The following is a 27,398-nucleotide window of genomic DNA, read 5'->3' on the forward strand; positions in this document are numbered from 1 at the left end:
AACAAGTTGGGGTAGGCTAGAGCTGAAACCCATAAGATCTCACAACCAACTCATGGTTCTGGCACATGGATAGCAAGCTTCCACGCAGCCCTGTCTATTGCTAGTTCTTTGGTAATACTCCAGTCCTTCAGATCTCTCTCTATGAACTCCCATGTCAAGTTCGGTCTACTCCGACCTCTCTTGACATAATCAACACGCTTTAGCCGTCCGCTATGCACTGGAGCTTCTGGAGTCCTGCGTTGAATATGCCCAAACCATTTCAAGCAATGTTGGAAAAGCTTCTCTTCAATCGGTGCTACCCCAACTCTATCCCGTATATCATCATTCCGAAATCGGTCCTTCCTTGTGTGGCCACACATCCATCTCAACATGTGCATCACCGTTACACCTAACTGTTGAACATGTCACCTTTTAGTCGGCTAACACTCAGCATCATACAACATTGCGGGTCAAATTGCCGTCCTACAGAACCTTCCTTTTAGCTTTTCTGGTAATCTCTTGTCACAGAGAACACCAGAAGCTTGGCACCACTTATCCATCCGGCTTTGATTCGATGGTTCACATCTTCACCAATATCCCATCCTTCTGCAGCATTGACCCCATCGAAAGGTGTCCTTATGAGGCACCACCTGCCCTTCAAGGTTAACCACCTCCTCCCCGTGCTAACAGTACTGAAACCGCACCTCATGTACTCTGTTTTAGTTCTACTAAGCCTAAAACCTTTTCCAAGGTTTGTCTCCATAGCTCTAACTTCATATTAATCCCTGTCCAACTATAATCAACTAGCACCACATCATCCGCAAAGAGCATACACCACTCGTTCATAGCGGACCCCTGGTGCAGCCCTATTTTAATCGGAAAGCAAAAAAGAGAAGGGCTCGAAGCTGACCCCTGGTGCAGTCCTATTTTAATCGGAAAGTCATCAGTGTCGCCATCACTTGTTCGAACACTTGTCACAACATTATCGTACATGTCATTGATGAGGATAATGTAATTTGTTGGCACTTTGTGTTTCTCCAAGGCCCACCACATGACATTCCACGGTATCTTATCGTAGGCCTTCTTAAAGTCAATGAACACCATATGCATCTCCTTCTTTTGCTCCCTGTATATCTCCATAAGTTGTTGTACCAAGAAAATGGCTTCCATGGTCGACCTCCCAGACATGAACCAAACTGATTTTTGGTCACTCTTGTCATTCTTAAGCGGTGCTCAATGACTCTTCCATAGCTTCATTGTATGGCTCATCAGCTTAATTCCACGGTAATTAGTACACCCCTGAACATCCCCCTTGTTTTTGAAGATTGATACTAATATACTCCGTCTCCATTCTTCTTGCACCTTGTTTGCCCGAAAAATGAGGTTGAAAAGCTTAGTTAGCCATACAATGGGGATACACACCTCAATGCAGATACAATCACGGTCCATCGCCTTGCCTCCTTTCATCCTTTTTAAAGCCTCCTTGACCACAAACTCCTGGATTCGCCGCACAAAACACCTCTCATCGAACGGGTCGTCCAGTTCAATGGTAGAGCTCTCATTCTCCCCATTGAACAGCTTGTCGAAGTACTCCCGCCATCTATGCTTAATCTCCTCGTCCTTCACCAGGAGCTGGCCCACTCCATCCTTGATGCATTTGACTTGGTCAACATTGCTCGTCTTCCTCTCTCAGATCTTGGCCATCTTATAGATGTCCCTTTCACCTTCCTTCGTGTCTAAACGTTGGTGGAGGTCCTCGTATGCCTGACCCCTTGCTTCACTCATAGCTCGCTTTGAGGCCTTCTTTGCCACCTTGTACTTTTGTGATGTCTACACTCCTATCCAGGTAAAGGCGTCTCAAACAATATTCTTCTCCATCATAAGCCTTTCGGACATCATCTTTCCACCACCATGTATCTTTAGCTTCGCTTCTACTTCCCCTGGACATTCCAAACTCCTCTGAGGCCACCTTACGAATGCAAGTCACCATCCTCATCCACATATTTTCGGCATCACCTCCTTCCTCCCAAGGGCCCTCCTTAATGACCCTCTCCTTGAATGCCTGAGCTACCTCCCACTTGAGGTTCTACCACTTCGTTCTAGCAACTTTGGTACGCTTATCCCGCTGGACACCAATCTAAAAGCAAAAGTCAGCCACCACAAGATGCTAAGGGACAACACTCTCCATGTATCACCTTACGACCTAGGCAAGCACGCCTATCTTCTCTTCACGAGAGGATGAAATCAATCTGGCTAGAGTGTTAACCACTACTAAAAGTCACTACATGTGATTCTCTCTTTTTAAAGACGGTGCTAGCTACGATCATGTCGTAGACTAGAGCAAAGCTTAAGACATCTTCTCCTTGATTCCTGATGCCATAGCCAAAGCCCCCATGCACCCCTTCAAAACATGTGTTAGATGTACCAATGTGGCCATTGAGGTCTCCTCCTATGAAGAGCTTCTCGACAACAGGTACACTCCTAACCATGTCTCCCAGGCCTTCCCAGAACTCACTCTTGGTGTTCTCATTGTAGCCAACTTACGTGTTGATAACATTGAGAACTAAATCCCCAACTACCAGCTTGACGAGGATAATCCGGTCCCCGCGCCTCTTGACGTCTGCAACTCCATGCTTGAGGCTCTTGTTGATCAAGATGCCTACTCCATTACTGTTTGCAGCCATCCCCGTGTACCACAGCTTGAAGCCGGTATCCTCCACCTCCTTCACCTTCTGCCCCCTCCATTTGGTTTCTTGGACGCAAAGGATATCAACACCTCTCCTCACCGTTGTATCAACTAGCTCCCGAAGCTTACGTGTCAGGGACCCTACGTTCCAGCTACCTAAGCGGATCCTCCTAGGCTCGGCTAGCTTCCTTATCCTTCACATTCGTCAAGTCAAATGCGAAAATAGCCTCTTCATGCATACATAAAGAATGTTTTTACTGCATATGCTTGAATAAGGGACTTCGATCACATTCCACTCCAAAGCCAACATGTCAGAAGTGGCCCAAATGGACATGCTAGTGTTCTAAGTCATGGCTATACAAGGAAGTGCAAAACTGGAGATGTTGATAAGAATTGTCACTGCCAATTAAAGGACGTGGACACCATATTTTATATAATAAGAAAATACATCCAACACTGGCAGCCACAGGGGCAGATCAAAATGGTGTAGGAGGTTTCAGCAAAGCTTTTACAGTACCAGCGACATCTGGCTTGAGTAGATGCGCTCTTGCTATAAAATACAGGATTTCTAAAGAGAATCTAGTTCTAGCAAATGGTACAGATTGGATTTCAGCCATGAATAAGGTGATCTTCCGGCAAATATGGCCTATACAAGCCATGTAACTGAAAAGGGAATGCTAGGAGGTTTCAACAGAGCTTTCGCAGTACCAGGGATATCTACCTCAGTAGACAATGAGCAAGCTAAATCATATATCCAAAGAGAATCTAGTTCTAGCAAATGGAAATGTTCGGACTCCAGTGGAATAACGTGATCTTGCCGTAAATATGACCGATACACACATGTAACTGAAAAGGCACCCAAAAAGCACACCACAACATTGATGTATTCAAACTAAATCATAATATTTACCAGTATTCCCGCTACAGCAACAAGCTTGGCAATGACATTAGGCAATTTGCTGAAATGAATATCACTCTGGATGTTGTTCTTTGAAATGCTTTCTTGAATACCATCAAAAATCCTTTGCACCCTAAAAAAGTAAAATACTTTGCAGCATAAAAAATCTGCTGAAGAACACAGGATGCAAATAAATAATGTTCTAAAAAACCATTACCAGAGATGGCCTTCTTTATCTAGAATAGATGACAGGATATACTTGATGCTATGAAAGCACTCCTCGACAGCATATTGCATATATTCGTCCTTTGAGATCCTTAGCCAGAGTTCATCTTGTGGGTCGTTGCAATCAACTGCAATATCTTTGGCCAAGAAAACCTGCAATGAAGGGCAACTAATCACTAAAGAGACACTAATCAGAGACGGCACGTGGAAAATATGCAAGGGAATACTATTAGAAGTTAAATTTGGTTGACTTTTGACCTTGCTGGCAAGCAAAAAAAGTGGCCACTGCACAATTGGAAGACCGCCTATATTCTTGGGCATCAAGAGTAAATCCAGTTCACTGCAAAAGGGTCAAAACATCAAGCTATGGCTTTCAACAAAACAATAGCACAAATTTAAAAGAAATTTGCTTACGTGTTACTAATGTAGTCCTCTTCCCGCAAATTCTTCACAATTTCATTCCAGAAAGGAGCGAATCTAGATGCATCAAGCTTGTTTAGCTCTGCTTGCTGGTAAATTAGGATTTCCAGTGTCAACATATTTAAACTAAAAACAAATAACTGAGAGAAAACATGGTATATTTATAATTTGCACACAAAAAGACAGTTTGTATTACTGTACTTGTTTAAGCGAGCAATAGCAATACAGACGCAAAACACTTAGCCATAACTGTCATAACTAACAAAAGCTTAAACAACCATGAGGAATTTACGAGTCCAGTGCAAGGCATACAGGACAAACCAAAAAGGAAATAAAAATTACGATATCTTGAAAACGCTACAGAGAGGGCATCACAGGTGTAAAGCATAGGAAGCAGAGATGCTCGTGTAATGGAGGAGGATTAGGACTGAGCAAATACTCAGACAGCAGGAGGAGGAATGCCTACCTATTTAACTTTCAGTGGAGAATTGGCTATTTTGCACAGGTACATATAACAAATATATTCACTTTGTAGGAACGAAAATATTTCAAGTCTGAAGTTCATGCTTTAAGCTAAGGAGCCAGTTGCTAAAAGAAAATTAATAGTATAACCGACAAAACAAGATGCCACTGGTCCAAAATTTATCACTTTCATGTCCATTAACAGACACACTTTTGGTAATTTTGACCACAAATATGTGCATAGATTAAGTTTTCACGAGAAAATTAGACTGTATTTGTCGTAAAAGGTACTTCAATGGTACATTTCTGCATGTTTCTAGTAACATATGAGAGTAAATATCAAGTTGAACCATGAGCTCTTTACAAAACAAAGCTTCTTAACTTGAGGAGGAAATAAATATTGAATTTGGAGAATATATTTTTTTTTAAACATGCGATCAGGGATCCACATACAGAAAGCTAAACTGTGAAGGAACAAGTTGTGAAATGCTGGTGCGAAAAAGAAACACACCTGACCAGATGATAGCAGTTGTTTCCTGTATGATCCATCAAAACCAGCTTTAGTGTATTGAAATGAAGTGTAAAAAAACTGTATAAACGTTTAAAACCTTTTTGGAACAGCAACATGAAGTTTATCCATGAATACTTCAGGGAACTTCTCAAAGAACCTGTGAACTGCTTCAACAGATCTAATCTGTAAAAATAGGACCACCAGGCAGGATAAATCAACAGATGATTAAACAAACCGCGCTTTATCAGCCATAAATATATGAAGAGCTAGGAAAGAAAACATCAAAGTATGAACTATACGCTGGCGGGGCAACCAAAAGTTAACACATATCCAACCAAAATATAAATATATTTTGTGTGTGAATGGTTCATGTGCTATTTATGATTGCATTTCCTTACAGAAGTGCGCTTTACCCTGACTAACTACACATAATAAGCTGCCTCCTTAGCTCAGTTGTCTAGCGCCACAGTTGGTGGGATAGCCAACAGGTTCGATTCGACCCCTCATCCTCTATATTAACAGAAGTCGGTGGAAGTCTTCCTCCCACATCTTCCCTTTTTTTACTAATTACACAGTGATAGTCCAATAAAATCATCTTACAAAAAATAACAAAATTTCCCTTGTAAACAACAAGAGTAATAGATCTTCCAGAAGCAACTTATGAGAAAATAACAGCATGACAATTAGCATAAAGCTAAAGTTTAAGGACTAACCTCTCCCAGGCGATCACGTGCACCAAGGAGGAATCCAACAATAGCAGACATGATAGTGTAAAAAACATGGATGTCCAAAAGATAAATCTGCACAATAATATTCGTCATATAAATATGCATTTCATATATTCACTGCACATAAGAAGCAGCTACCTGCACAATCAGCCCAACAGAAATAAAAGGAACAAACAAGCTGATGGAAATAGGCATAGGCACGTTTAGCCTCCCATGAGTCTGATCTTAATTATCAAGGTTGCATGGTGATTCAGCCAGATAATATAATTTGCCACAGAAACAATATTTATCAGTTTGTTATCTATCCATGTACTAATAACCAGCATGCCAAAATAATGATATAAGAAGATAATTTACCATCAAAAAAGATAGGCTGAAATAAATATGTTGTAATATTACTTATCCTATGGCTGCTGGCAAGGAAACCATATTTTTGTTCAGGTCTGACGCTATGTTTACACCGCGCATCAGCTGACATCTATGTGGTAGTTCAACTATTGACTCTAGAGAACTTTCAGTCTACAGCACAGAATTCAAAATTCATCGCCTACGCAAGCAGGGGCTACATGCACCGGGCTGCCCTTTTTTTATGCTCTACAGACCAGGATCAAGTAAAGCAATGACCACAACTGATATCATCAGCTAACCAATATGCAGTGAGCACATCAGCACAAGAGCACCCATGTTTGACCTGGTAATGTTGGGTTTACGCCCACATGGTTTAATCCTAGTTGTGTGTGAGTTGCACATAAACACTGAGGAAGCGCCCATAGTCAGCCACTCAAGAAGAATGGAAGTGTATGGGCTCAAAGTACACAATGTGTCTATGAGAGTAAACTGACTGATAATTAGTTAGTGTTCTTTTAGTGTTACAAATTCCAATGCCTTGGAAATACCTTCTGCACATCTGCTACATATAGCCTACTTACTCCTTTGTCATCCATAGAAGCTCTGTACAAGTATTTTCTCTTGTTGGATAGTAAGGACATAGTTTATCCGAGTGGTATCATGTCACTAAAGAAGTGTATCTGTGCATTTCTACCAGACTATTGAGCTTATTAAGCATGACACACTGGAACTGATACCAAATTATTGTCATTCTTTGTTGTCCTGCGAGCTGGAGTTGTGTCTCCAGTAAGTTGTGCAATGTTTCAACAAGACCCGAAGTTACACTGAAATGATAGTCAAATTAATTCTTCTAAAGGAACCTTATTAAATTGTCATTTCGAAATACCATTGTTAATGATTGTGTAGTGCCATGGATCATATATGAGCTAATATCACCAAAAGTCAAAGAACTTGCTCTGTATGTTCAGTTTGGTGCTAAAACTTTAAAAATACGGATTTATGGTCACCTAACTTGACATCCCGTGCACATACGGTGCCTCCTCCTGTATATGTCTGTATGACCTGCTTGCGTGGCACGCCTGGCCCACCGATCAGTGGGTGGGAGTGGGTAGGCGTTGGGTGCCAAGTGCATGTTGGATCTTTTGCAATATACCCCCTAGTGTTTTATTGAATTATGCAGGAAACCCCCGCATGATTTTTTTGTAGTAACCCCTGGCGTTTATTTAATTACACACAAAGTGAAATGTGTTCCTAGATATCTGTTGAGAGAAAATAGAAACAAACATCAGCCACCCCAAGTACTCGAACCAGGAACGTCACGCATGCTAGATCTCACATGCACTAACCACTCCACCAGCAAACATTTGTTGCAAATGAAACAGGTAAATATTCTTTACTCGTGTTCCAGATTGGACATCAGTCTAACAAAAAGGAAACTAAAAATGGCAACGCCAGAATTAGATTAAATATAAGGAAGCTAAAAGGCTCAGGCCCTACTATCAGATTCCGTTGAAAATTCAAGTTGTGCTTGTGCGGCAGCATGCATATAGCATTTTTCAACAATTTCATTATGCACGTGCCTATGTAATATCGCCTGTCTATTTTAATGTAAAATCTGTTAATTTTGACAACACGAGTGAAATTTTGCACGGTATCATTCTTGAAAACTTTATGTTGTGTACTTCGAAATTTTTGAAATAAAATAAAATGGGCTGATTTACATCTTCGGACATAATATGGACCTGAACTTTTTGATCAATAGTGTGCTCGTGTGTAAAGGAAACATAAATAAAACTAGTTGGTTTTTACAGCACATAAATGAAAGTAATTTTGGTTCAAAATTCTAGATAAAAAGGACGTCCCAAGTTCACAAAATATATTATTTCTTTAAGTTAAAGTAATTTATGCACAGGTAAACTCACTGGGCTTTACATAGTCGAACTGGTGTTCCATCGAGACTTATAGGATCAAAGCATCCCGTCATGTACGAGTAACATGTTAGATTTTTTTTCTATCAAAAAAAACACATCAAATTTTTTGTTGTCGTTTATAGGTGAACATTATATTAAAAAATATATTTGTTCGTTATCCTAACAAGCATTTGTTCTTGGTCTAGTGGTTAGTACATGTATGAGTTATTCTGCGGCGATGTCACGAGTTAGAATCCCGTCTGCATCATTTTTTTATTTCCTATTCCCAAATTAATGTGCACTTACAATGCGACCCATGTCTACATGAGATTAAGGGAGGGCTTCCGTGCGAAATGAAAAAAGGACAAGGGTATTTTCTGTAAAAATATGTCGCACGCTGTACACACGTGGCACACCACGCAAGCGGTGCGTATGCATAGGCGTTCTGTGATCGTATTTGCACTTAATGGCAAGTTAGCTGATCACAAATCCGTATTTTTAAAGTTTTAGCACCAAACTGAACATCCAGAGCAAGTTCTATGACTTCCAGTGATATTAGCTCATCATATATCATACCTACAGTTCAATAAGTCGGAGGGGATGCATGTGAAATAATACTCTAATGGTACATAATGTCAACCAAAGCTATAAGGAAAAAAGGTTACTTACTGTGGCCACTGGAGCCCATAAAGCAAGGATTGTAATCGCATTATGGTTATCTGCAAGCATTCCAAGAACCAATACAAAAATTAAAGTCTGGGCCTACAAGCTCACTTCAGAATGATAGAAATTGCATACAAGTTTTGGACATCAAAGGGCACAGCTTAGCGCATCACACTGGGATAGCAAAAACATGGTGGCAAGTTGCAACATAACAGGCTTAAGAGATTAAGGGCACTGATGTTTGGGGAGAGATACATTTTTCAAGAAAAAATATTTCCAGATATACAACAGAACCCAGAAGGCACGAATATTTGCAAAGAGATTTAGAGGCACTACTCTTAGACCTGCAAATAGCAGATTTTTGTTCTATCAACATAACCAAACGAAATATGCTCATGTGTTTTCTCAAAGAAGAAACAAGAAAGAAAGTTGAATATCCATTTCTGAGCCCGGGCTCATCTGCACTCTATGAATAGTAAAATCAAATAAATACTCAAAAAATTCCAAAAAAAATTGTATGGAAGATGCTTCAGTGCGTGAGGTCCGTACAAAATTTCAGTTCGTTTAGACATCTGAGTAGCTCTCAGCAAAAAAACAAAATCGGTCCGAACAGTACATGAACAATACACTTTCACAGATCTCAAATTTGTCTTTTTTGCTGAGCGCTACTCAGATGTCCAAATGAGCTGAAACCTGGCACGGACCTCTCGCACTGAAACATCTATCATGCGAAAAAAATCAGAATATTTTGAACATTTCAAGTATTTTATTTGATTTTACTGTTCATGGCGGGTGTAGATGAGCTCAGGAGCCAAATTGCCCCTCTCAACCAAGAAAGTGAACTATTACTATGATCAATTGATGCTAAAAATGACAGTGTAATGATGGGATAAAGTGTGTATATACTTACTCTTTGAGACAAAGTCATGCCATTGATACTGTAAGCCTTTGAAACTGATTATCAGTCTTGTTGGTTTTACAAGAGGTTTGATCTGCATAAGAAAGCCAACTTTCAAATACAAATTGATGCCGGTATAAGCAGAGAGCAGAGTTAAAACAGATAAACTATACTTTCCTGGAGGAAATAGGTGAATGAAAATTTCGCAGCAAAAATAACAAGCCAGAAAGCGACATATCTGCACAGTAAATCAAGTTAGTGATGATGTGCTTCAAACATGCCAGCACAATCACAGAACTATGCTTCAGGGTTAGACCAGATTACTTCATATAATCTAGAGGCCTTTCATGCAAGCCTCTTCCAACATAATTGTGTTCCTTCAGTATATAAAAAAAAAGTCAGACATCAGTAACATAATTTAGACGACTTTCATTACAAATGTTTCTACAGAAAGGCAGCTTTTAGATAGTCAGAACGCATGAAAAGGGACAAGACCTGATGCATCCACTTGGCAAGGCGTACAAAAGACCAGCTGTAGCAAGCATTGGTAAAACCATGGCAGCAGGGAACACTCATGAGTAGGCTGATGATTATCTGGAAACCCGCATACGCGCTGATTACAACAACATAAATCTTAAAAGGTGCAGATTGCACCCCATCTTGAAGTGCCTTGCTGCAAAACGACAAGTTATTAATACTTTTACTGAAATTGTGTAAACACCACAAAGGGATTTTCCCCACAATTAGATACCAAGTAAGGAAATCTATTAATAAGCTTGGGCAGAAAGTTTTGCTAAATATTGTGGTCATGGATGCAAAGGCGAGTAGGTACGAAACAGCTAAGTTTTTGATCCAAGTAAACTAGCATAAGCATTAGAGTTGACATCAAAGGGTCTCAATACTTTGCTCCTCGATGAGTAGAATTGTCAAAATACATACAAAAACGTTTGGATGGCTAATGTGATAGTTTCATCAATAAGACTGAACTGATGCCCTGGTCCACAGGCCAGTTTTAGTATTTTTATTTCAGAAAAACAGAAGAGATGTCCTTGGGCCAACCTGCTATTAACTTTTTCAAGCAAACCACATAAAGCCTTGTTCTATCCATCTTATTCTCAGAATTAAGATGTTACACTTAACCAAAACCGTCAAAAGAGATGCAGAATGCCAGAAACTAATGGAGGGTGGTTTGCATAATGACAAGCTTCAAAGGACATACAAATCAAGTCAAGGTGGGCCAGACATCACAATTAGGTACAAATTCGATCTTTCTACTGTTGGCCATCATGTCCTTATGTTCAACACAACTAAGATCATAGATATTTCAAATGACTAACAGTGAACCATTAATCCTTTCTTTATAAAAATGGTAAGGCTAACTAAATGTTAGCCATTAGTCCTTATGCTTGGGCCTTAAGAACAGATCATATTCAACCTACCAATTAAGAGTGCCAGGGAACATTGAGGGCACGAGGTCAATTTTTGGCATACTAAGTTTCAGAGATGTTACAAAATATTATTATCTGTTTTTCAACAGTCCATGATCAAAACAGTCCATGATCAAACGCTTACTGATTGAATCCCGGGACAGATATGTTCCCAGAATTTCAGTATTCATCCTGAGCTAGATGATAAGATCCTTAATGAAACGATTCAAACAAATTATCCAGTTACATAGTGAATTATTGGCAATTCACTCTGGACAGGCATCGAAACTTACATATATAGGTAACAGATGACCAGTGAAGACGCAGTAAACCAACAGAATCGCCAGATCACTCTAGTAATTGCAGAACCACGAGATGTTGAATAGGCGCCATACATCATTAGAATGTCCAATACACCTTCCGCAAACAAAACAAAGAACAGAAGCAATTAGTCGCCTACAAGAGAATTTATGCAAAAGATCGCACTGCTATGGTAACAGAAAGGTTTTTTGGTACAAACTCTCAATAAATTCCATTATGATATAAGTTGGGCCAAGGCTAAGAAGTTCCAATACAGTATTTGTGTCAAAATTGCCATTGTTAAAAGCAATGATAGTAAGTCCCTGCATGCACATAAACAGAACCGCACTGTTAGGTGACACAACAGGCACGATAAAAGAATTTAAAAATGACAAGAAAGCACAAAAGAATTTTCAAGGCAAGGAAATACCATCCGAAACAGCAATAAAGAAACACGAAAAGTTGTGCATCTCTCCTACTGAACATATTTTTTAAAAATCTTAACTGTAAATGTATGAATTTGTATGACAATGAACTCGCATGTGAAAAGAATACACGGTGGTCAGCAAAGCAGTATCATACTGCCAGTGTAATGCATGGCAATGAAGCATATAAAGAGAAGTCCAACTATTATTAGGTTATACTCCCTCCGTCCCAAAATAAGTGTCGTGGTTATAGTTCAAATTTGAACTAAAATGAACTAAAACCACGACACTTATTTGGGGACAGAGGGAGTATGTACAAAAGTAAGCTTCTGCAATGTCTCTGTAAGGCTAAATCATTCTTCACTCTAAAAAGCTGTCTCCTGATTCAGCATTGCCTTTAAGCCACAACACCTTTAAAATATTGTCGTTACATTGATGTTAATAATAAATACTAATAATTGGATCATAAATTGCTAGAGGGGTTTACAAGAATGGGCAGCTTTAGAGGAAGGGTGGAAGTTTCTATCAAATCATGTAGTATTTCATGAAACAAATACACAGTTCAAAAAATTCATGGGAATTTTGTCTGGTAATATCATTCAACAGACCAGCAGCAAAGCACAGTTGATACTTCCAACAGACACTAAAGTGACACTATCCTAAGACACACACACTCATGAACTGTGCCTCTAAAAGACACACATTAGTTTAAAATATCCCTTATTATTCCCCTTCAAAATACAAATCCCCAAGACACAAGCCTTCAACCAGAGTAGTGTGCCTCTGGCACCTCCCAACTCATCAACAGAACAAACCTAAGACACAGACCACAAAAGTTACAACAGAAAGGGTGGACATTTAAGGTGAACCCAAAGCAGAATACTGAGACCGTTGTAGGATAATTCATGTACCTGAAACATCAATAGTAGGAACATCCAGAGGCGGTGAAAGCTATGGTAAAGATGCAGAAAAGTTCTGTGCTCCACGAAAGATGTCTTTCCGTAATGATGATTCCTACTTATCAAGCCCTGTAAAAGAAATTGCATCAACACAATTTTATGAAAACTACCAAACAATTCATAAAAAATATATAAACAAAGAAAAAATATCAAAGTATTCAACATAGCTAATGATGATGTGTACAGTATTCAAGAACAAAATTCGTCGATTCTAGGATTAGGGCCTGTTTGGCGAGAATGTTGGGTTTGTGTTTGTAATTGCTAAAAGATGCTATGGCACTGATAAAGCATAAAATGGGAATATATTTCATAACCTAACAATGAAAATTCCAGATCCCTCTTCGTTGCACACAATCCAAATCGCTACTCAATACTCACCTCCCAATACCATAACAATCCTCCCCAAAACAACAATACACAAGTGAACAAAAGACAACACTACTGTCAAGCACACCAGAACAGCAGATCTCCGAGTTCCAACGATTCTGCTCAACAGTGAACCTCGTCAAACACTTTGAGAGCTGGCGGGTAACTGCGCCACAGTGACAGCCCTCATTAGGAAAGCAGGAGCTAAGGAGCAACACACCAGAGAAGCCACTATGACGGTCTTAGCTGACCATGTCAAGTAAGGTAAAGAGAGTGGCTGGGACGTCGGGAACAATTGATGAGCTACCAAGACCCTCAAAAAGAGTGACAGTGGCTTACGTGGATAGATAATAGTGCAACTTAAGTCAGAAAAGAAGATAAACAATATCCTTGTGACTGACAGTCATACTAACAAATAATCATCAAACGAGAAAAAAAAAGGATCCCGTAACACACATTTATTAGTTTAGTTCCATCTACTGCAAGATCCAAAAATCTTATATACAGTTAATACAAACAAACCTGCTCTTTCCTATTAGGCTTTGAGAAGAATGGGTTACTCAGTTTCCACGGCCAACCCAGCTGAAAACATTTCTCAGACCTAAAAGAGAGAAGCAACAGTATTTGAAAATAGCAACAGAATAACAAAATCCGAGAGCTCGATTGATCCACCTACCAGAAGAACTCATTGAAATCATCGTAGTTTCTCCATGCAGAATGTGCTGCCCGCCCATTGTCATTGTTGCCTGCTTCCTGCAGTAGAACCACCATTCAGACATTTATATAGGACAGAACATATCGAGTTAGACTAGCTGATAACCCTTGAAAAAGAAGTTGACCAGCTGATCAAGCAGCACCACTTACAGCTGCAACGATTTCATATAGAGGATAAATGACTTGGTCAAGAAATGATACGCCATCATTAGAAATGCAGCTTCCAGCTGGCTCAGCAGTCTGTTTCTGCATAATCACCTCTAGTTCTCTTGCTAGCTACAAAATCGAAAGGAAGCAGGAATTTCAACAACAAAAGTTGAAATTTGGCATCATTTACAAATTTAATTGGTTAGAGATCATCTATACATTTAACAGCTGCAACTGAATATGCAAGAATGAAAGAAAATTTGAGGTTAGTAATCTACAAATATAATAAGATGAAGGTTAGCCATGCGCTTAATTTTAATATAATATGCTAACATAATTTGCTGATTTGTTTGCTCCTAAAGATTAAAGATGATCACCTTAGAAATACATAAGGCCGAAAAGCCTACAAGCCTAGAACAATCCCCAGCCTTACAAGCATGCCAACGAGGTAATAGAGCAATTAAGGAAGTGTAATTGGTGCTCCTAGGAGTTTGCTCTCCCACTGTCAAGAATAGTTTGACTATAATGTATACTGTTAAGCTTCATGCACTAGCCAACGCAACCAAAAGTCCGGACCTTTCCATCAGTTCGGACTTTTGCAATTTATCCAAAAATTGCTGGTAGCTCCCCTTTGTGTCCACGTATAGGCCTCTTGAGTCATACGTGAGTTTCGCGCGCCGTCACTCTCTTCCTGTTGCACGTGTTGACTTGTCTTCCCCATCACACGTGAGAGGGGATGTTACAGTATATGTGGATTGGACTAGCCCTTATCAAAAGTCCGAACTGATGGAAAGGGCTAGTGCAATCCACATATACTTCTTGTTGTTGCTTTTTTTAATTTGATGCGTGTTCATACTTGAAGTGCACTTTTAAGTTTGGCCAATACAAGGACCATCCAAACATGATTCATCCAAGGGCCTATGTTCAAAGTAAGCATAATAGCACACAAATGTGAGGCTTGCGCGAGATTCTTAAACAAATATACACGAAACAAGAAAAAAATGAGTACTCTCATGATATTCATGCATGAAAGAAGTAAATGGAGGCACAACATGCACCGAAATAAGCACATTGTAGAATTTGAGTAGAATCCTCTACGGACTTACATGATGAAATATGTAGCATAAGCCTTCTGGAAGAAATCGTACGTTGGCAGCCTCTCCCCAGATCAAGTAGTATAAACAAACATATAGCAACTTCTTTTCTTTGGTCAATGATTCAATGCTAACAGAAAACAATGCAGTCGCTTGGTATTTGTAACAAATAAGGCAAGAATAAGAATTGAAATGCAGAATATAAGAAATCATACTTATTCCAGACAGGGCGTAGTGGTAAATAGTTGCACCATTTTATGTAGTTATCCAGGGACTTGGAAAACACAACATGTACAGCACCCTCGTCAATTTTCTAGCAACAAATGAAAACAATGTTAAATACCATGCAAAAGCTCAATCAACACGATAATAAGGCCGGATGAAAAAACGCATTTAGCTGTTACCATATTTTATCACATGATGGAAGTAAAAGGATATGCTCTGAAGTGTCATCATACATGTTTCATAAGCATTTTAAATGGCACCTGATTTGTGCATGGGTTAGGAGGCAGTAAGTCCTGCCCATATAAATAAGGAACAAGATCCCAATAGTGGGGATTAAATTATATGTACTTTTTAGCGATAAATTATACTATTTGTTAGGGACTCACTATCTCTTGATCATGGTGTGTTTCAAAAAATGCCTCTTCTTGATCATAAAGTGTTTCATGCGTTCTAAAGCACTAGACAAAATGCCTTTTCTTGGTTAGGAAGACAAAAGTGCTGAAGCGGAAGTGAGTACATGTATGAGTAAAACAATACACAAACAGGAACATGACATATCAACTTATCACCAATAAGAAAGAAGAAAACATATGTACATGTTGCTACCAGATAGCGAGCTAGGTAAATCCAAAAGAAATTGTTCGGTTCATACACAATAGAGAAAACATTGATCGGCCAAGTACAACTATGTTGGCACAAGAAAAAGGAACATCGATAATAAGTTAAAACACCTAATGTTTTGTTCAGGGTGATGACTTGTTCCAAATTCTAACTAAAAATTCCAACTGACATATTTTAATATTTATTAGGACAAAAATCATTTAACTGGTCCGGGAAGGAGGGTATAACTAAAGGAAAAAAAACAAATATATTCACACGTGGCCTCCTGCATGCTCTCGTAATTAAAAAAACAGAACAATGAGCTGAATATATAGTGCACACACACCGGTTCACTCCCTGATAGTTTGCCTAATCGAGACTGCTCATTTGCCAACAGGTGAACAATGTGCTCCCGTTGATTGCTCACATTGTCTTTCTGCAACCACAAGATCAAGGGGGTTATCACATATTTCAATGAAAGCATCAACATTATGTAGCATTGTCATTTTATAATGGATCAAGAAAGCCCAGATAAGTTAAAAGGGGTGTGTTAAGTTTGAACCGAAGACAGCCGTGCCAAGGATTTGATTGCCCATGTTGAAGCCAATGTTGGCAAGAAAATACACTGGGAGACTACAAGCAGCTAAAGGAGCAAGGGCATACCCAATTTGGCAACCATCCAAACAACGGCCATAATCTTGGGCATGACCAAATAACTAAAAGGATAGGTTTGGTCAGAAACCAAACATACCCCAAGTGCAAGGACCAAGAGATATTATGTATCGCAACCTGTATTTCTATTTCCATCTTAGAAATCATGGAAATAACACATAAGTCAATATGCTTATTTTATTCCTGCCTCATTTTCCATAACAGCTTCAGTCATACACTCATACTATTACACTAGGATGCAAGTTTGGCTCCACAAATATTATTGTTTATTTATCATTTATAAGTGTGCACAGTTACATGCTAAGACACTATATTATTCACCAGCGTGACTTGTAAATATATGCATTGCCTTATTTTTCAGTTAAATGCTCGATGAAATGTACATCAACGTACAAAAGAACATGTGATAAGGATAACATGGGAAGTATTAATCTCAACATCTCAAGTAATGTTGAACGGGTGCACAATTTAACATAGTTTCCAAGTTTGCAGTATCCAGAAATATGCATATAGCATAGCACATTTACTATTATATCAGTTAACCCATATAGTTGAGTACGACGAGCAAGCAATTTGCTGATTGCTAATCAGAATTAGTGTTTGTCCCTCAGGTTGGCAACTAAATTTTTGTTGGCAGATAATAAGGTAGTTCATAAGCAGTAAAAAGATTACAGCAGTAACTCCACAGAAAATGTAGGCTAGCTTACACAACAGGTGAGCCACATGCTAGCTAACCTGAAAACCAAACACGCAGTGCAAAAGGTCCAGCATATCAGAATTCCTAGCATCAGGAACTGAAATGGTATTCGGAAGCCTGGGCAGATCCCTATGGTACTGCAAAGATGATATTGCTGCCCTCACCTGAAATTCAAACAACGTTACAGGAATATAGTCACTACCAGATCTAAAAACTGTAAGAATTAAAAAAGACCAGGCCCTGAACTATACCTCTGGAAAATTGACAATTAGGTTAGTTGTAGACAAGGAATCTAGAGGAATGATATTATACGCCACAACATCCTCTGTCCTTGCCGCATCCTTTTGCATGACTTTTTTCATCTGAGTAGAAAAGAGTGCATTACTATTTACACACAAAAAATAAAATAATGGAACATTTATTTTTGCCAAGTAGGTTCAGAAAGTGGGAGCAAAACTGAACAGGCACGGACTCATAATAATCGCACCACACTTGAATTCAGTTATACATTAAAACTTCGTTCGCAATTCAATTTATGGTGCTATTGATACACTACAGTTTATAGTTAAGATAATGGTCAGGTAAAGAGCCTGCTAAACAATGGAGTTTCTTTGCACAGCACCTTATACTAGAGACGTGGGCAAGAATAAACGAGTAAGGAAACTACACCCTGAGGTTACACAATATGCATGGGGCCACTATGCATGTTTTTGGTCAAAGTAAATCCTTGAGACAACTCAACATTATATCTGTTAAAGCTCAATAAAATAACTGAAATCTTAAAGTTAAAGCTTGTCTTGTTAATTTCACATATTTGATACTTCTACAAGATACATGGTTCCTGAATATTTGTTAATCCACTGCCGCTGGTAACAGAACATATGAATGTACAAATAACAGTAGGTGAGGTCACTCTTTTAGTTTTTAAAAAGATGAAAATACTTTCATTATCTCCATGGTGGCACTCAACCACGTTACAGTAAAAGGAAGTACTCCCTCCTTCCCAAAATGTTGGGCGTCTAATCTTTTGCGTGCAATCCCATAATGTATGGCATGCATGTCTTCCTCTCTCCTTCCGTTACAACCATAGATAACGATAGCTAATTTTCTGGGAAGGAAAACAATCGCTGACTGGGTCTCCATTGCAGTTAACCCACGTCATCTCCCTCTCTCTCTCACTTATCTTCCCAGTCCCCACAAAGGGACCCCACCTGGCTTTCAATCCCATGACGGAGGAGTTCGTGAGGAGTAGAGGAGATCAAGGGAAGCAATTTCCCTCTACCAGACAACGACAGCTCAAGTAACGAACGCCTGCGCTAATTTTCGTGCTGAAACACTAGACGCCCAAGATTTTGGGAAGGAGGGGGTACTGTTAATATTTTCTCTGATCTTTAAACATTTGAATGAAGGAGAAGCGAAGTCAAAAATTAATTATCAAGGATAAGAACAAAACCTCTTCAGAAATCAAATTTGCTGCATCCTCAGGGGAAATTTCCTTTGTTATATCCTCTATTACTGACCATAAGACCTTGAGAGTTGCAAGTACTTTTTTGCGCTTCAGTGTTTTGCGCTCCAGCCTGCTCAAATAACAGTAGTGTAAACACCACAATGCTAGAAGTTGAAGTAACAACCATGCTTAAAAACAGCATGTCTCAAAAGCAAAAATGAATTACAACTTTCAGCAAGGTCTCCATAGGAGGAATACATACTCTCCAAGGTTACCGCTGAACACACCAGATTCCCTCAGCTTCATTTCGTCGTCACACAACTCGTCAACTTTATGTCTTTCTCTGTAGAGCTTATAAAATTCTTGCAGTTTAGCTATATCCTGACTTCGGTCTATAGCACCACCTTCCCTCTTAGCTAGTTTTTGCTAAAATTTTGAGAAAGACAAAAGCACTATTAGAAGATGTTTTACTTTCCCAAACAAAGAAGTCTACTGCAATTCAACAAGTCATGGTTCAGGAGATGTGGTGTGTGATTTGATTCAGGACTGAGATTGGAATGCAAAAGCCTTCCTGCATGCTCAAGGCAGTCATGAAATGTTACAGCTCTGATTGGCAAGCAATACATAAAAAAAGTAAATTATTAGCTTATTTTAGAACGTCCGCAGTCAAACATCTGTGAACTACTATACTAGTGACTAGTAACATAGATAAGTGTGTCTGAATGGTCATGCAACAATAATAGTAGTAGATTCACCCCCAAAAACAAGAAAGGGGTGAGGAGAGGGAGTAATGGCAGACATGTGCATACCCGGATTACTGACATTAAACCGGTCTTGAACTGAAGCACACCTCTCCCTTCGCTATTTGGATCCAGATTTTGGGCGAGGGCATATGCGTGCTCACACACTGCTCATGGAAGTCGAGACATATTAGTATATTACAAGACGATACCATATTGCGAGTAAAAGTTAGCTGCGCGGAGGAACTTAATTGCTATGGAAGTCGAGACATATTACAAGATGATACCATATTGTGAGTAAAAAGTTAGATGCGCGAAGGAACTTAATTGCTCAGATATAGTCCTCTGTTTTTAAGGCGTCCCGCCTTGGACGCTTAGGCGACGCTTAGGCGATAAGGCGCCCCGCCAGCGCCTTACAAATATGCCCGCCTTAGGCGCTTAGGCGTCCGCCTTAGGCGCTTAGGCGTCGCCTAGGCCATAAGGCGCTCCCCCCAGCGCCTTAGATCGCCTTACCGCCTTAAAAACATAGATATAGTCCAGATCATTTCATCAGCGTTGTGTTTGCTTTTCTCAGAGAACTACTAGTTTAGTTTCTACTAACATATCTTGGGTCTACCAAGTGTGTTCAGTGGAGCAAAATAGCTGAAGCATGGCAGGCGAATTCTGGTCATAGCAATGTCGTAGACAGGCAAACTGTGTGTCAAAGTAAAACGTGCAATGCAACTTAACTGCTCAAACATTAGTACGAATCATATCACAAGCGTTGCGTTTGCTTTTCTCAAGAGCACTGGTACTTTGTGCTAACATCGCTTGGGCCCAAAAGGTGTTTTCAGTGATGTAGTAAGAAGGTACAGCCCAACTATGACAGGCGGATTCTGGCCATGGCAGCGTCGTGGGTAAGCGCCAGCAGGCAAGGGCTAGATACGGTGGTAGAAGGGGCCTTACGAATCCTGGCGACGGTGGGGTCCTCGTCCTGGATCTCGTCGGCGGCGCGGAGCACCTCGTCGATGTGGGTGTTGTTGCCGAGCGAGGAGGGGACGTTCCCGGCGATGCCGCTGGCGGGGACCCCGTAGACGCCGCCCATCCGGTCCCCGCGGAGCGCCGCCCGCACCAGGCGCTCCCAGTTGGCCTCCGCCCTCGCCATCTCGCCGGGGCGCCTGCTGGATCTGCGCGCGCGCTCGCTCGCTCTCAGAGGCCGCCCCGCATGAACGCCCGAGCTGCCGGCGCGCCGAGCTGGCGAGAGAGGGGGGGCGACCGGAGGCTAGGGTTTGCGCGTGCGCGTGCGCGCTCGAGCTGGGGCGGGGGCGGGGGCGGGGGCGGGCGTGGGGTGGAAGGAAAGGGGAGGGGGAAAGGGGGAGGAGAGGAAATGCGGCAAGGAAAAATCTCAAAACCTCTCTCGGCTTTCTGGCGAGACCTTTTGGTTTGGACTGGAGGATGCGATCTACCGCCGCTCGCTCCAGGTGGAAGAGGAGGGGAGCGGGGTGGGGCGGCGTGTGTAAAAATCGCGCGGCGCCGCTTGCTTGCTTGCTTCCGGGTTCCGGCCCCCAGCTAGCGCGGAAATCCTTTTTTTTAAGGGAAAGAGAGGAAATGCTTAACGCGGAAGGACCCCTGCGTGGACGCGTGATGGCAGCACCGCAATTGTGTGACTGACCTGGGACGTGTGCGGCGGCCGGGCATGTGTGGTGTCTCGGTCGGTCTGTCAAATAGTGTGACGACCACGCGACGCAGACCGGGGGACGCGCGTTTGAAAGAGCCTGCTATTGCCACACGCGCTTCCTTACCCTAACTAGTACCCCCTCCGTAAACTAATATAAGAGCGTTTAGATTACTATTTTAGTTATCTAAACACTCTTATATTAGTTTACAGAGGGAGTAAATGTGTACGTGTAATACACCTTGATATTATGAAAGAAAATTATTGGATGTTCATATTATGCATGATATCAGTTACGCGTTAATTATGTGGTTAGCACAAACCTTATATTTGATAGTATTATATTAATTGAATGGCATACATGTTGGGCGCTCACCATTGCAGCAATCTAGTAGGTCGTTGGGTTGACATTGTTTGATGGTCGAAATTAATTGGATCTGCCCCTCCCCTACTTTGAGTCTCTCGTAGTGGACCGGCATGTGAGAGGAACGACTGTCCTTCGTCCATGTTGGCGAGAAGAACGGCAGACTACGATTAGGCTATGATTTCCAATGGTTCTGTGGTGTCGGCGATGGGAAAAGGAGAAGTTGCATCCGCAAGGACATGACACATTTTCATAAAGGACTTCATCAGGATCTGGAACCCGCAATGTATCATGTCAAAAGGCAAGAGAAGGAGAGCAGCATCGTCCGTTGGGAGAAGACAAAAGTGTCATCTTCGGATGGATGGATACTCCATCGTTCTCCTGCGTCGACGCACCCTTCGGCTAGGAAGGACACTGTGGTCCTGATAGCGGCGGCAAGGCAAGTTGGAGGTAATGGCGGCGACGGAAGGTTCGTGAGATGTTGCGTGACATCAAGATGGGGATGAATAGGCCGCATGTACAGTTGACTCACGGCCTTACGCATCACAGCCAGCTCCCTCATCAGCAACCCGCTAACCCAAATTGAGGACGGACAAGGGTAGTCAGCTCGTGAAGCAGCAACCCGTTCAGGTACGCTTGAGGCCTAGGTACGACTGGAAGATCTGGTCCATTCATGGCACGATCCGACAGCCGTTGGCGCCAAGTCGCTGAGAGGGGTTGTAGCTAGTTTCATTTCATTGTTTTGTAATAGAGGTCATACTTTGCGGATGATTCACATCTCTCTTATACCTCTTCGCTAGAGTAATAAAAGTGGTGTAGAAACAACGTTAACTTTTCATAGCTCTCTTATACCTCTCCGCTAGAGTAATAAAAGTGGCATAGAAACAACGTTAACTTTCCATAGCTTTCTTATACCTGTTGGAAAGTTGAAAACTTGGTTGATGTATGATTTTTTTGACATATTCTTGTGCAAATTGCATGGTTTCTATATGATTACATAATCTTTTGGTTCCTACTTCATCAAAAGAGTCTATGGTTGTGTTCGTTACTATAACTATTGCCATACCATGTTTTCATGATTTATATACAACAAGTATAGCTAGCACTAGTAATTATTTATGGATGTAAGTTTACATCATTAAGGAAGCCATCACAATCAAGGAAGCCCCGGAGAGTGTGAGATTCAAGATTGAATATACCCAAGGCACCCCCAATTTGTTTCTAAGAATACTAAAAAGGCAAAGCTTGGGGATGCGTAAGGCATCCCCATTCTTCAACAACCTTTTGTAGTTAAAGAGTATGACTTCCTTAAACCCCATTTATCCATCCATTGCTTTTTGTGCATTTATCTTGGAACATCCTTTTGTTTTTCTTTATGAATAAAGTATGATGATCAGCTCTGGTCATTATGTTAAATAAGGTTGTGAGTGTTGCTTGGATTGATTGTTTACTCCGTACACTTCACTTAAATCTACTAGAGTAATAAAAGTAGCATAGGAACTATGTTAACTTTCCATAATTCTCTTATACATGTTGGAAAGTTGGAAATTTGGTTGACACGTATGATTTTATTATGATTTATTGAGCATATTTTGATTGGGACACTAGTAGAAAACAGGGCTTTGGTCCAGGCCGAGGTGGCCCATTAGTCCCGGTTCAGTCCAGAATCGGGACCCATGGGGCCATCTGTCCCGGTTCGTGAGGCCAGGGGCCTGCCGGGCCTCATGGGGGCATTGGTCCCAGTTCGTCATGCCCCTTTGGTCCCGGTTGGTGGGACGAACCGGGACCAATGGGCCTCGCTCCTGGCCCACCACCATTGGTCCCGGTTGGTGGCTTGAACCGGGACCACGGGCTTCCCTTTGGTACCGGTTCATGCCACGAACAGGGACCAATGAGGTGCCTATATATACCAACTCGCCGGCGAGCAGAGCACTCCACACTGCTCTGTTTTTTCTGGCCGGCGAGGGGAGAGCTTTGTGGTGCTCTAGCTTACCTCCCATGCACATGAGGTGTTCGATGAAATGCCCGAGCCACACTAGTTAAGCTTTCTCCTCTCGAAGCTCGACCTCAAAACTCCATTTTCCTCGAGATTTGTCTAGGTTTAGCGGCCCGTCACGTCCCACTCCCGTCTTCACCGCCGTGGATCGCCCGCACCGATCTCATCGCCGGCACCACCGTGGTGAGCCTCTTGTTCTTATCTTCTTTCTAAAAGAAAAAATTCTTACTTTAGCTAGATAGATATTTGTCTAATTTTCTTACTTTTATTATTGCTTGTTATTATATAGTGCGATGGTTTTGGTATCTGCCCCTGCCGGCCCTCGTCCTGGCTATGATTCGGATGTGGTATATATTATCTTTTTATAACTATTTGGTTCATTTATTGTTCATGACAATTATGACAACCAACGTGACATAGATTTTATTTATCTAGGAGGTAGTTGAATCGGAAATTCCAACCGACCCTATTGTCGAGAGGTTAAATTTAGTTGAAGAAAAAACAATTACTTGAAGGAAAAAATAAAAAAATTGAGGGGGAGAAGATGATATTGGAGTTGCATGTTGCGGATGTCGTCGATGATCACAAGATCAAGATGGATACAATGCGGTTGAAGATGAGAAAGATTAGAAAATATGCCATTCATACCGAGGCTTGGTATCATTATGCCGTTGGATCAATTGTTACCTTGGTTGCGATTATGATCGCATTTGTTTTCGCATTGAAATGTTTTACATAGTTTCAATGTATGGTTTAATTAATTAGATGCTCTGGAGAGCTATATGTTGTTAGATGAGAACTATGTATGTACTTTGGTTTTAATGTGATGATGAACTTATATTAATTTGGTCACTTAATTATCTATTCATGATGTTCTGTAATAGTTTTTGACACACTTAATTATATATAATGCACGTAGATGAACTGGCAATGGATGTACGGTGGCAGACACACCTCCGAGTATATTAAGGGCGTGCATGATTTTCTAGAAGTGGCTGAGGCAAACAAGCAGAATGGTTTTATGTGTTGTCCATGCCCAAAATGTGGGAATACGAAGTCTTACTCTGACCGGAAAATCCTTCACACCCACCTGCTTTACAATGGTTTCATGCCACACTATAATGTTTGGACGAGGCACGGAGAAATATGGGTTATGATGGAAGACGGTGAATAAGAAGAGGACGATGACAACTATGTGCCCCCTGAATACGGTGATGCTGCAACGGGGGAAGCTGCTGAAGATCAAGAGGAACCAGACGATGTGCCCAATGATGCTGCAACGGGGGAAGCTGCTGAAGATCATGAGGAACCAGACGATGTGCCCGATGATGACGATCTCCGCCGGGTCATTGTCGATGCAAGGACGCAATGCGAAAGTCAAAAGGAGAAGCTGAAGTTTGATCGCATGTTAGAGGATCACAAAAAAGGGTTGTACCCCCATTGCGAAGATGACAACACAAAGCTTGGTATCATACTAGAATTGCTGTAGTGGAAGGCAGAGAATGCTGTGCCTGACAAAGGATTTGAGAAGTTACTGAAAATATTGAAGAAGAAGCTTCCAAAGGATAACGAATTGCCCAATAGTACATACGCAGCAAAGAAGGTCGTATGCCCTCTAGGATTGGAGGTCCAGAAGATACATGCATGCCCTAATGACTGCATCCTCTACCGCGGTGCGTACAAGGATCTGAACGCATGCCCGGTATGCGGTGCATTGCGGTATAAGATCAGACGAGATGACCCTGGTGATGTTGACAGTGAGCCCCCAGGAAGAGGGTTCCTGCGAAGGTGATGCGGTATGCTCATATAATACCACGGTTGAAACGTCTGTTCAGAAACGAACAACATGCCAAGTTGATGCGATGGCACAGTGAGGACCGTAAGAAAGACGGGAAGTTGAGAGCACCCGCTGACGGGTCGCAGTGGAGAAAAATCGAGAGAACGTACTGGCATGAGTTTGCAAATGACCCAAGGAACGTATGGTTTGGTTTAAGCGCAGATGGCATTAATCCTTTCGAGGAGCGGAGCAGCAATCATAGCACCTGGCCCTTGACTCTATGTATGTATAACCTTCCTCCTTGGATGTGCATGAAGCGGAAGTTCATTATGATGTCAATTCTCATCCAAGGCCCTAAGCAACCCGGCAACGACATTGATGTATTCCTAAGGTCATTAGTTGAAGAACTTTTACAACTGTGGAGTGGAAACAGTGTACGTACGTGGGATGAGCACAAACAGGAGGAATTTAACCTGCACGCGTTGCTGTTTGTAACCATCAACGATTGGCCCGCTCTCAGTAACCTTTCAGGACAGACAAACAAGGGATACCACGCATGCACGCACTGTTTAGAAGAAACTGAAAGTATATACCTGGACAAATGCAGGAAGAATGTGTACCTGGGCCATCGTCGATTTCTTCCGACCAACCATCAATGTCGAAAGAAAGGCAAGCATTTCAAAGGCAAGGCAGGTCACCGGAAGAAGCCCGCCATGCGTACCGGTGATCACGTACTTGCCATGGTCAATGATTTACACGTAATCTTTGGAAAGGGTTGCGGCGGACTAACTGTTCCGAATGACGCTGAGGGACACGCACCCATGTGGAAGAAGAAATCTATATTTTGGGACCTACCCTACTGGAAAGACCTAGAGGTCCGCTCTTCAATCTACGTGATGCACGTGATGAAGAACCTTTGCGTGAACCTTCTAGGCTTCTTGGGCGTGTATGGGAAGACAAAAGATACACCTGAGGCACGGGAGGACCTGCAACGTTTGCACGAAAAAGACGGCATGCCTCCGAAGCAGTATAAAGTGTTGGAAATATGCCCTAGAGGCAATAATAAATTAGTTATTATTATATTATATTTCATTGTTCATGATAATCGTTTATTATCCATGCTAGAATTGTATTGATAGGAAACTCAGATACATGTGTGGATACATAGACAACACTGTTGGAAAAATGCCCTAGAGGCAATAATAAATTGGTTATTATTATATTTCCTTGTTCATGATAATCGTTTATTATCCATGCTAGAATTGTATTGATAGGAAACTCAGATACATGTGTGGATACATAGACAACACTGTTGGAAATATGCCCTAGAGGCAATAATAAATTGGTTATTATTACATTTTCTTGTTCATGATAATCGTTTATTATCCATGCTAGAATTGTATTGATAGGAAACTCAGATACATGTGTAGATACATAGACAACACCATGTCCCTAGTAAGCCTCTAGTTGACTAGCTCGTTGATCAATAGATGGTTACGGTTTCCTGACCATGGACATTGGATGTCGTTGATGACAGGATCACATCATTAGGAGAATGATGTGATGGACAAGACCCAATCCTAAGCCTAGCACAAAGATCGTGTAGTTCGTATGCTAAAGCTTTTCTAATGTCAAGTATCATTTCCTTTAGACCATGAGATTGTGCAACTCCCGGATACCGTAGGAGTGCTTTGGGTGTGCCAAACGTCACAACGTAACTGGGTGGCTATAAGGTTCACTACAGGTATCTCCAAAAGTGTCTGTTGGATTGGCACGAATCGAGACTGGGATTTGTCACTCCGTGTAACGGAGAGGTATCTCTGGGCCTATTCGGTAGGACATCATCATAATGTGCACAATGTGACCAAGGAGTTGATCACAGGATGATGTGTTACGGAACGAGTAAAGAGACTTGCCGGTAACGAGATTGAACAAGGTATCGGGATACCGACGATCGAATCTCGGGCAAGTATAATACCGCTAGACAAAGGGAATTGAATATGGGATTGATTAAGTCCTTGGCATCGTGGTTCATCCGATGAGATCATCGTGGAACATGTGAGAGC

At 41.3% G+C, this 27,398-nt stretch overlaps 1 protein-coding gene across 4 annotated transcripts in view; it reads right to left on the reverse strand.

The window, feature by feature from the left end:
- The window catches only part of LOC780611 (callose synthase 9), a 37,847-nt gene extending 16,913 nt beyond the window's left edge, over nt 1–20,934 (reverse strand). The window contains exons 1-27 of one of the 4 annotated variants that reach the window (XM_044528166.1): nt 20,487–20,934; nt 19,611–19,708; nt 19,064–19,227; nt 18,808–18,931; nt 17,606–17,716; nt 17,393–17,518; nt 16,332–16,421; nt 15,376–15,473; nt 15,173–15,290; nt 14,070–14,195; nt 13,882–13,958; nt 13,728–13,806; nt 12,792–12,908; nt 11,676–11,778; nt 11,449–11,572; nt 10,224–10,401; nt 10,053–10,105; nt 9,906–9,966; nt 9,741–9,822; nt 8,837–8,886; nt 5,895–5,981; nt 5,279–5,364; nt 5,182–5,206; nt 4,203–4,297; nt 4,047–4,128; nt 3,781–3,941; nt 3,576–3,696 (exon numbers count right to left, since the gene is read on the reverse strand). In XM_044528166.1, the coding sequence (XP_044384101.1) occupies nt 3,576–3,696; nt 3,781–3,941; nt 4,047–4,128; nt 4,203–4,297; nt 5,182–5,206; nt 5,279–5,364; nt 5,895–5,981; nt 8,837–8,886; nt 9,741–9,822; nt 9,906–9,966; nt 10,053–10,105; nt 10,224–10,401; nt 11,449–11,572; nt 11,676–11,778; nt 12,792–12,908; nt 13,728–13,806; nt 13,882–13,958; nt 14,070–14,195; nt 15,173–15,290; nt 15,376–15,473; nt 16,332–16,421; nt 17,393–17,518; nt 17,606–17,716; nt 18,808–18,931; nt 19,064–19,227; nt 19,611–19,708; nt 20,487–20,685 (2,835 nt within the window). In that variant the 5' untranslated portion in view covers nt 20,686–20,934. The remainder of the gene's footprint in view (nt 1–3,575; nt 3,697–3,780; nt 3,942–4,046; nt 4,129–4,202; nt 4,298–5,181; nt 5,207–5,278; nt 5,365–5,894; nt 5,982–8,836; nt 8,887–9,740; nt 9,823–9,905; nt 9,967–10,052; nt 10,106–10,223; nt 10,402–11,448; nt 11,573–11,675; nt 11,779–12,791; nt 12,909–13,727; nt 13,807–13,881; nt 13,959–14,069; nt 14,196–15,172; nt 15,291–15,375; nt 15,474–16,331; nt 16,422–17,392; nt 17,519–17,605; nt 17,717–18,807; nt 18,932–19,063; nt 19,228–19,610; nt 19,709–20,486) is intronic. The other 3 variants (XM_044528167.1, XM_044528168.1, XM_044528169.1) reach the window with 3 other exon arrangements.
- Between the last annotated feature and the right edge of the window lie 6,464 nt (nt 20,935–27,398).

The sequence above is a fragment of the Triticum aestivum genome, chromosome 5A, assembly GCF_018294505.1.
Source record: "Triticum aestivum cultivar Chinese Spring chromosome 5A, IWGSC CS RefSeq v2.1, whole genome shotgun sequence".
Taxonomy (NCBI): domain Eukaryota; kingdom Viridiplantae; phylum Streptophyta; class Magnoliopsida; order Poales; family Poaceae; genus Triticum; species Triticum aestivum.